A 10,399-nucleotide genomic window follows, 5' to 3' on the forward strand; every position below is an offset into this window, starting at 1 on the left:
ACGGCGGCGGCTAGGATGGTGAACCTGAAAGAGAAACAAAAAACACATACCCATACACACACATACGCACACGGAAAGGATTCAAAAAGGCACGGTACGAAAAATGCGAGAAATTCCTTTGATGTCCGCTGAGCGCTCCGACGCTCCGATGCCGATGGGCCAACATGTGGCGGTGCCCGGCGTCCCGACGTCCCGGCGTTGAAATAGTTGAAACATGCTCGAAGCTGTTTATTTGTTTGCTGCTCGGTTATTTTTGTTTCTGCAGCTTGATTGTGCCAACATTTGTGGCCGGGACCCGTGGTCCCGGTCCTGGGGCTGCCTTCGAGAAGCTTTCCGACCGTTCGTTTCGACCACGGGGAAGGAGCACACTCTGTCCGCGTCACGTACGTTCGCGTCGGTCGGTCGATCGGTCCGCCCTTTAAGAGTGTACTTTCACATGATTTACTCGTACGCAACGGCGGAACCGTGGCGAAAAAGGACACGCCGGTCGGTGCAGGACAGGCGCAGAGTATTCGTGGATCTGTTCGGGTGTGGTTTTTGCTTCACCCTATTGCGGACATGTTTGGTTGGAGAAATTGGCCAAAGAAAGGGGCTTTGCTACCGACGCGATGCAAGAGAGAGAACTCGATTAACTTTCATTATTTTTTGCCCATTACGCAACGGCACAACGCGGTGGGCTGCGGAAAAGGCCAAAGGCTTTTCTCATCCGAGGAAAATGGTCAGCAAAAAGAAAATGAGCGAAACGAAATGGGTCGAAGCCGCACGCCCCGTCGTGGCGTGACAAGGGTTGGGCGCACGGCTAAATAAAGCGATAAGCCGGGCACTAACGTAGCTAACAGGTTCCGACAGGGTGACCTGTTGAGGGCGCCACCGCGCCAAGGGCCAACCGACGGCACCCTTTAATGGAGAGAAAATGCAAACCTTTGCAAAGAAGGTGCGCCTTTCTTTGGCCCACTCCGTGGCGGTGCGTGGGGGAAAGGATAGACCGTGAGGCGTGATCCTTGCCCGTTCCTTTTACACGGTACATGTGTGCACACACTATTCGACAGAAGTATTTGAGCGTTTGGACGCATCCGCAAAATACGGATACAAAAGAAGATTAAGCTTCCTGGTGGATTTTAAGGAATTTTCAAAACAACATGATCACTCATTGGAAATATGTTTAAATATTTAGCGAGCCGATAGTGTTGTAATAAAAAGTACATTCGTATGCAAAAATGGTCTTTAGTCGGGTAGTATTCTGCTTGAGATGTTTTCTTTTATAAAAAGCGATTGTCTCTGTTAAAGTTCATAGTTCAATCCAAAAAGTAGTTAATGAACATGATTTTCTAACATGTCACATGGAACCGGTTTGATGTTAGATTTGGGTCTAAACATTTCTGATTTCATAGTTTAAGCAATACTAATGAAAATTCGCCTTTTTCTGGAGATTTCATTTACTAACCTTAACCAACTAACAGTGATTCAGCACATGATATTGTTCGAAACAATTCACACCTTTTTGTAGTGATGTTTTCACTGAAATGTAGTTAAATTATCAGTCAGCTGGGTCGGTCACACACTTTCGAGCCGTAGTATACGAGGCCCAGGCCAGAGAGCACAGTAACGGAAAGTCATCACGATTGGACCGTTTTATGGCAACGACGAACACACATTTATCGGCGCGCATAATGTACGTCGCACTTTAAAGGCATTAAATGCGTTTCATGCGCCAGACGTGTGCAACTTTGTAAGAGTCTTCTGTCTCTCTCTCTCTCCCCCCGAACTTGGCCATCACCCACTCACCCACCCTTGGTTTTGTTCCTCGAGCTTCGTGTTCCGTTTTTTTTTTCTTCGGATCGCCCACGGTTTGGTACTCCATCGTGTGGGGGGACTACAGCAAAAAAAAAGAGTTGAAGGAGTTGCCCTTTCTGCGGTTCGAGCGAATCGGTTGGCGGCAAAAAGCTTTCTGTTTTCGCGTACCACTTTTCACTCCTAAATACACATTTTCACTCCGCTGCTGGTCCTGTGTGGGCGCGCGCTCTCTCTTTCTTACGCACGTCAGTTATCATCGTAAACGTAAAGAACATCCATTTTGCCGGATCCTCAATATCCTCGAGTTCGCCGTGGTGCGGTGGTGGCTGGCGGTGGACCATGCGGTGGGGTGAAATGTGCTGCAATATGAGTTTTTAAAAGATATCAGACAAATAATGGACGCTATGGTGCGGTAAATGGTGAAAATGGCTTCCTCCCGCTGAACCGGGCCACGCCGCCGGCCTCACTGCCACGCGCTCTCGTGTACGTGGTGAAGCATAAAAGAGTCAGCAGTTCTCGATGGCCTCCCCCCCTGCTGTGTGTTTGTATTTTTAGCGCCGCTTTAAAGCTGCTCTGTGCTGCCTGCCAACGGAACCTAACGGTTCCTTAAATCGAAGCGGGTCGATTTAAAGTGTGTGGCCCGTCGCAGCGCAACCACACTGACGCCGGTTGCGGTAATTAGGGCAGAAATGAAAATATTTGCACGCCCCGCCGAGCGGCCATTATGAGCAGGGAGCAGGGAATCCTTTCCGAACTGTTACACCATTACGCAAAATGGCAGCCAGCCGGCCGGCCGGGCAACGCTTCGGTGGCCGGGGCCAATTTGTCGAACGAAAGTCGTTAGGTGAAAGTGTTTAGCGTAATGCGCGCGGCGTATCGTAAAGCGATCAGACGCTCTCCTGCGGTTGGCGCCTTTCGCAAACGATAAAGCAAATTATGAGCCTGTTTGGCAAGAATCGGCTCACCATCCGCTGCCGCCGAGCTGCTCGCCCTATAATTTGCTTCCCAAGAATGGCCCAGAATGAGTGTTTTTCCATTTTCCGATGGTCGGCGATTAATTCGTGGGAAAAATTAGTGTAGCACTTCAAGGATTCACAATGTGGTAGATATCTTCTAGAATATCTTAAAAGACAGCGTGAGACGAAACCAAATACCAGTACCTACGCTTTAAAGAAACATTAGGGAATCATTTTCATGCTCGGTATGATATAAAAACCATTTTAACTGCTTTTTGTCTGCAAGGTTTTTCAATAATTAAAATGCATTGCATACAGCTAACAATTTGCTGATAATCTTTTCATTGGCTGGATTTACCACTGGCACAGGACACTTTGGTGCAAAAGTTTCAGAACTGTGATGGGCATTTGGTGGTGGAATTTTAAACTTAGAGTGAATGCCATTGGTAGAAGTTTCTCACTTTTAAATACCACTATCGCTCCGGGCACCAGGTGAAATAGTGAAGCTTCTGCGCCCCGTGACGGGAGGGAACGTGTTGGGCTAGAAACTAATTTTGATCAGGGTGGACGAGGGTTCGGTTAAAAAAATTGGCTTTCGCCAACAGCGAAAGCCGCAAGCCGGCACGATCAGCGCAGCTACCGGCCGGTGTCGGTTCCGGTGATCGATGTCCATATTTCACGCCCCAAACACGTGCCCCCAAAAAGGGCCGAAGTGGAGTAGCTCGGAAGGTGAAAAATGTATGCGGTTTAAAAACCCTGGCCCTGGCGGGAAGGCCCCGGCAAACCGTAGCTGGCCAGCCACTAACACACAATTTGTACGGCTCACAAAGCGATGCCTCAAGAATGCACGTGTAAAAGGGCAGTTAAAATGATAAATAACGAACGGCTGCCATCGCTGCCACAGGGGTTAACCTGGCCCTAGAGCACCCTGTCCCTTGACCGTCGGTTCCCAAAAAGGAAGGTGAACGAACGAAGGGAATGCTTTCCTTCAAACAACACGGCTCACCCTCGGTGAGCCCTCGGTGAGGGCTAAACGCACCGTTCACGGTCTCGTTAGTCCTGGGCCCTGGGCGCGTTTGGTGGGACCCCGCAGAGCGAAAGAAAGCGACGAATGGATCAGAACCTGGTTGATACGCAAAGGACGCACCGGCCGGGCCAGTCCATTACAGCTCATTGCAAATTCCCTTCAGCTTCTTTCGGGTGATTTGATCCCAAAGTACCGTCTCATCGTGCAGCGTGGGGCCAGCGACTTTTTTGTGTGGCTTATTTCGTTTTTATTTACGTTTTTTTACGACAGGCGTGCCCGTGGCTCCAGAATAGGGTACCTTTGGGATTGCAGATAAAGTTTCCCATGGGCGTCCAATGTTGTCCTAGTGTTACGGGACATTGGTTCGCCATTTTTCTCGCAGGTGTGCCCCATAAGGATGCGTATCGTGTTCGATGGATTTGTGCGGCCGGTCCCGGGTGTGATTTGAATCGCTTTGTGGATAACGCATTGAACGTACGCGACCGAAATCGAAGGCTCTTTTTCGGCACTTTAGAAGCAATTTAACGGATTGGCCGTTTAAGAATGCACTGATATTTATCTCGGTCTCTTGCAAAAGCGTCCATTCGCGGGAGATGATTGCGTTTGCCGGCGACATGGAATATTTAAAAGAAGATCAATTCAATGATCCATGCATCGATTCAATGCAGTGTTATATACGTTCAGTTGATAGTTGAAGGGAATTTTGACGATAGGTTTTACACACTTTTGCATTCCGCGGTCGTATTATATCGCAAACACATTTAAATCATCATCGTTTTATAAATCAAAAAAACTACTAGCCATTCGAAACAGCCGCAAATAGCGTAGAGTAGGAACGAAGATATTCAAGCTAGTTAATGGTTACACAATTTCAACGAATAGGGGCAAATGAGCGGCTGCCAAAGTGGGTCGAAGGAAAGTAATAGCGAGCAGATTTGCCATGTTTTACGGCTCGAGAAACAAGAGGTTCCCGGTGGCAACATTTAACAAATACTCGCCTTCTTTTGATTTCTGTTTTCTGTTTCTCTACGAGCTTCACTTCATTATTTGTTCATACCGCAAAAAAATGAGCACTTCTACGTTATTGTCAAGCATTACCGAAAACGTTAATCGGATCGGAGGGTCGCTGATAAGCAGCATAAAACGGGCATCTTTCAACGGCCTACGGTCTGACCGTACCATCTCCGTTGGTCGTGTATTTGTATGATTTTCGCTTTGGGTTAATTTCGTAGTACTTAAAAGTTGAGGTTGTGCAGCATTTATTTGTGAGCTGCAAAGCGAAGCTATGTGCGAGGCAAAACGAAAACGTAGTGCTGCAATGGACACCCGTAAAGATTACCGATTTGCCGTAATCCTTGACAGCGAATCCTTCCAGTGATCTTAGCCCTGCCCAAACCTTGGCCGGGTATTTTCAAACGGCAAACGGACGTCAGTTTTCCTGACCGGTTGGTCCCGATTTTTCCCCGGGCCCCCAACGGGAGGTCGGGCGTCTAGTGTAATGATCATTAAAATTTAATCCTTTTACTTTGGCAGCACCCTTTCGGGCGGGTTTTCAGATCCTGGAACCGTGTGGTGGGATGTTCCTTTGTTTTATTTTTCACCGTCGAGCGTTTTCGGCTCGACAATTTTCGGTTCACTGTTTTTCTTTTGTAGCGAGGCCACTTGATTTTTTGGGCCCCTTACTTTGGCTTCACCTTTTCTCGGAACAACTCGGGCGGCTTTTGGGAGCACCGGTAATTGCGAGGGCTGTTTTTGGGGTGCGCTGGCCGTTGCCTTGATCTCCGGGAACGCGTCGGGTCCTCCGGCTGGGCTGGGGTCGTGGAAAATGCTGACAAAACCGGACCGAAGCCCTAATTAAAGTTGATGGGATATTTGAGTTCGTAAGTCACCGGACTAACGCGACCCTCGGGTTGAACGGCCGGCAAAAAAGGGGTTCAAGCGGATACGTGTCCAGCCCGTAAGTTAAGCATTCGTTAGTGGACTTCAACGACGTGTTGGTGGCTGTATGTGTGCCCACAGTCATGTGTATGTGTGGGTGGGGCCACCAATGTTTTGCCGTCAGCAGCGGCCACCGAAATCCGTATGCCTTGGGTAAGCACTATTCGGTGAAGCATATTTAACCTTCGCTTAGCTCTGCGGATAATATTGTGCGGGAGGAGACTATTATTTCGAAATACATTTCAAAATAACACCACGACCTCGGGCCCACTCATGGCAGCTGCGTGCAGTGGTACCGATAATACTTCGAGAGGCAAGCCGTTTTTGAATGGCAAAAAATCACCATATGATAGGCCTTAAATTTGACATTTTCTTTTTTGCTTAAAGACCACACTTTGGCCGATACTACACAATACTGCAGCGAAATAGCCATTAATTTGGCACGAAATCCGTCGTCCTTCCGGCGTGATTCGCCATAAAAGCCGGACGCTTCAGTGCGATTTACGTGCCACCATTAAAACGTCGTCAGCGATCGGTGGCGAAACCTTTAACTGGCCGTTCTGTGGGGCGTCCGAGCCCCCGGCCCCCCGAGTGCACTCGGTGATTGAGGAAGACCGGTTTCTGGTCGATTTTCGCTAATCGCACCCGCAGAGCCCGTTAGAGTGGTCCGGCGGTTATTGTCCTGCGAAATCCTACGGGCCCCGCGACACGCGCAGAGCAGAGACCGAAAGCGGAGCACCTGATCTTTGGCTTTCCGAGGGTGGCCGGTGAAGCGGAGGCCGCAATTACGAAGCAATAGATTGTGCCCCGGTGTCGTTTGTCCCTTGTCCTGCTTCCTGCCAAAGCGTCGCCAATCGAGTGGGCCCTTTCAGAAGGATAATTAAATTTACTGAAAATAAATCCCAAGCGATTAACATAAAATGGAGCGCGCGCGTTCGCCCGTCGGTGGACCGGGAATCATCAAATAATAATAACGAAGCCATCGTTTGGCTCGGTGGGCGGGAAGTGGTTGCTGCGGTGTGGTCCGTGGACAAGTGGGTGGCAATAATGGCGAAGAATGTCCAATCTAATTTTTTCTTCAATATATTTTCTACGCCAACCATCGGCGTCCGGGCCCGGTTGAGCTCACCTTGGGCCATCCTTTTCGTGTTCTCGGTAGGCGAGAAACACGGAACACGGTGGCCATAGTCGGGACCTCAAATATGTACATTAATTATGTGGAGAAATGTCTGGCCGTGTTCGGCCGTTAGCGATGACTCTGTGGGGAAAAGCGGTTCGCACGACGCTTAGAATGCAGTTCGCGGTAGAGACACTATGGGTGACATTAGCTCTTTGTGATGGAATTAGTTTTGCTTAATTCTTTTGTCAACTATTTATCAAACGAAAGACATTTTGAAAACACTAGTACTGAACTAGTACCTTCTTACTTACGTATTAGTTTTATCATTTTTGTGCTGAATCGGAAGTATTTCTAAACGACAAGAGTACTTTTAGAAAAACGAATGACTTGGATGCATTTCTTTTAAAAATAAAGTCTAAAATTCTTATAAATTCACTCACTGAAAATCACTAAAACTGCTAGAAACTGCTCAAACTGGGCTTTTCTTGGACCATGACTACTAGATGTAATAATTCTGATATCTTTCACAACCTGGGTTGTTTCTTCGGGCTATTGATTGTAATGTAATAAAATAATGCATGTTCATATTTTAACCACTTCTAACGATATGCCCGGTCCATAGTGAGCCCTAGCTAAACCCCAAAGCTTGCCGACATCAGCGACGAGTCGGTTAAGCTTCAGCTATTTTCGGGTTACTTTTCCCCGGAACTCGTTATCGCTTCGTCTTCCTATTCATACACTGAAACCCTGCCATAAGCTAGATCAGCGTTTTTGGCAAGGCCTCTGTGTATGCGTTTTTGTGGTGTATTCACGCAGGAAAACGGGCTCTAAGGAAAGGCAGCGCACACGACTGCAGAGGCCGGAAGGGCCACAAATGCGTGTGGCGTTTGGCCAGATGACAAACACTTCCACCATATTGCTGATTTGCTTTTTCTGCAAAGTTTGGCGAGCTGTTTGGTTGGATTGGCACCGATTTGGCGTGCATAAGTCATTGACCATATGGCCCCGGCACCACCGATAGTCAGTCAGTGTGTCAGTGTCAGAAGCAGACTTCAGTACGATCCTGTTGACAGCTGCCACGGGCTCCACGGGATTAGTGCTGGGTGCCGTGACGAGTCCTGACGCGGAAGCGTATTGGAGGGAAGTTGGAGCACCCGTAGTGTAATACAATGACGCCATGTGTCAGATAACTGAGCTTCATCAATCAAGGAGCAGTTTAATTAAACTGAAGCGAAATTTAATAAAACATCAGTTACTATGGTTTATTGCATTATTTTTGTGTTCTTTCCAATTTCTTTCAATTGTTTATATTGAAACGTGTTGGATTTCTCATGAACGACGGTTCTTAGCCAAATCCCTGAAATATTAGTAAAGGTTGAAGTATTAATCTGTTAAAATGAATGTCCATTACGGTGTACGAAATTGTCAAACAAAAAATTCAAACTCTCTTTCTAAGACTCTTCCAAGCGCTTGATGATAATAAATTAGATGCTCGTAGCTCGACAGAAAAAACGACGCACTGATTAATTGGCATCGCAGAACAATGGGCTGATCGATTAACAGGACGAAACATTGTTCATGCTGTTGTAGTAAGCTTTCACGATAAATTGCACTTTGCCAAAACACATAAACTCCAAAAGGAGGAGCTGATTAATCATCGATAATGAAGCAGCAGCACCGAATGGCAATGGAAAATTCCGTTAAGCGCCCAAATGAACAGGTTTCATATTATCTCCGAACAAGAATTATGTTCTTAAGTATCACTTTTCCACGGCCAAACTCTAGTCGCTCCTTCACCAGCCAAGAGTAAAGTTGGTTCCCCCAGCCCGAAGTAATTTTCGTCCACTTCAGGCTCAGGGCTTCGGTTTTTGCTGAAGTTGTAACCTTACACCAGAGTGGTTGCGAATCGCTAACGAATCGCCCAGCCCAGCGAGTGCCAGCGGCGATGGAAAATTAAAACAATATCACCGTATTCAATCAATTTTCAGATGAATTATATGCATATTAATCAATCATGTTCGCCGGTGGCGGCGGCGTAATACACCGCCACCGACGGGTGGATCGCTTCCCGAGCTTCCGGTTCCCCGAGGACACTCGGCGCTTGTGAGCATCATGACGGGGAGTAATGTTTTTTTTTCGGGTCCACTCTGTGCCCTAGATTGTTCCGGGACGCTGCGGGAGAGATTACGCTGGAAAAAGTGAAAATCATATTTTCAATTTCATCGACACGAACGAAGTTGATTTATTGGCTCCGGGAGGATCCCGCTGGCAGTAGTCACGGTTGTCACGAAAGAGGTGCTTCGAAGCGATGGAATTAGATTTAGTGGAAGGAATCGGTTTTAAGTTACAGTGTTTGGTTGGCTCGGAGAGGTTCGCTATGAGATTGTAAGGACGGTGTTTCATGAGACGTAAATGGAATGGTGTGTCATTTGCTAAATAGGCAAACACCGCCGAGTGGTACTAAATATTTGGACCTTGATTCGATTCTTTGTCTGATGGGTACAGAAATGAGAAAATGACGAAATATCAAAAAGCGTTAAATGGTTAATATAATTTAAATAATTTTTCAAATTTATCATTTGACTCGTCTCTCCCTGCAGATCGTTGAAGATTGGAAGTTTGTCTCGATGGTGCTGGACCGGTTCTTCCTGTGGGTGTTTACGATTTCCTGCATTTTCGGCACGTTCGGAATCATCTTCCAGAGCCCGTCGCTGTACGATACGCGGGCACCGGTCGATCAGCAGCTGAGCGAAATTCCACTGCGCAAGAACAACTTTATGCTTCCGCCGGACATAGTGCGCATCACGCTCGACTAAGCTGGAGCCTGGAGGGTCGTCGAAGTCGGCACTTCGGAATACGACGTGGTTAACGTATCAAATTAAGAATTTTATAGTACATAACCTAACCTACGGAGCAGACCGTGCAGTATGAACGTGACGTAGTCATTTTGACTAATAGATACGATTAAGGATTTCAGCTTAGCCCTACATTCCTAATGAATCTACTTTATAACATACGAACAGCGAATTGATGGTATTTCTTAACGAAAACATTAACGTTAACCGCGGAGTTAGATAATAAATTGTAAACGCACATGTTTGTACCGAGTTGAAGTACATGGTGTTCGTGTTCTGTATTATGTGTTGAGTAATTTCGTTAAGTTTCGGGATTCTTGTGTGTCTCCGGTACTCCGGCGTCACGGTACTCAGTACTTGAAGCGTTTTTTGGAACAAGACCAAAAGCCACGCCTTAAGTTCAACAGTCTGCAATGGAACGAACCTCAACCAGTTGTAGTTTGCACCGGCTGCAACAGCGACAACAAACAGCAGTTCCCAACAACTCTTCCAGACTGCTGCCAGCAGCGTTGTCCGTAGAGGGTTCTTGTGCGCGAGAGTCCTATGCAAAGCACTTGCCCGACGAGTGTCGAGAAAGATGATTTCCTCTTAATGTTTCTTCGTCTGTTGCCGGGGCTGGCTCGGTACAACTTCTTCCGGCACGAAAGCTCCAGGATCTCCGGCAAAGTGGAAACCGAAAGTGCAAAATGAACCCCTAAATCCGAGTGGA

General features: G+C 47.3%; 1 protein-coding gene across 3 annotated transcripts in view; it reads left to right on the top strand.

Moving 5' to 3' along the window:
• The window catches only part of LOC131212669 (acetylcholine receptor subunit beta-like 2), a 19,896-nt gene extending 10,009 nt beyond the window's left edge, over positions 1 to 9,887 (top strand). For all 3 annotated transcript variants that reach the window (XM_058206617.1, XM_058206616.1, XM_058206615.1), the window contains one exon: positions 9,436 to 9,887. In XM_058206617.1, the coding sequence (XP_058062600.1) occupies positions 9,436 to 9,651 (216 nt within the window). In that variant the 3' untranslated portion in view covers positions 9,652 to 9,887. The remainder of the gene's footprint in view (positions 1 to 9,435) is intronic.
• The last annotated feature ends 512 nt before the right edge of the window (positions 9,888 to 10,399 follow it).

Source organism: Anopheles bellator, chromosome 2 (assembly GCF_943735745.2).
Source record: "Anopheles bellator chromosome 2, idAnoBellAS_SP24_06.2, whole genome shotgun sequence".
NCBI classification, from domain to species: Eukaryota; Metazoa; Arthropoda; class Insecta; order Diptera; family Culicidae; genus Anopheles; species Anopheles bellator.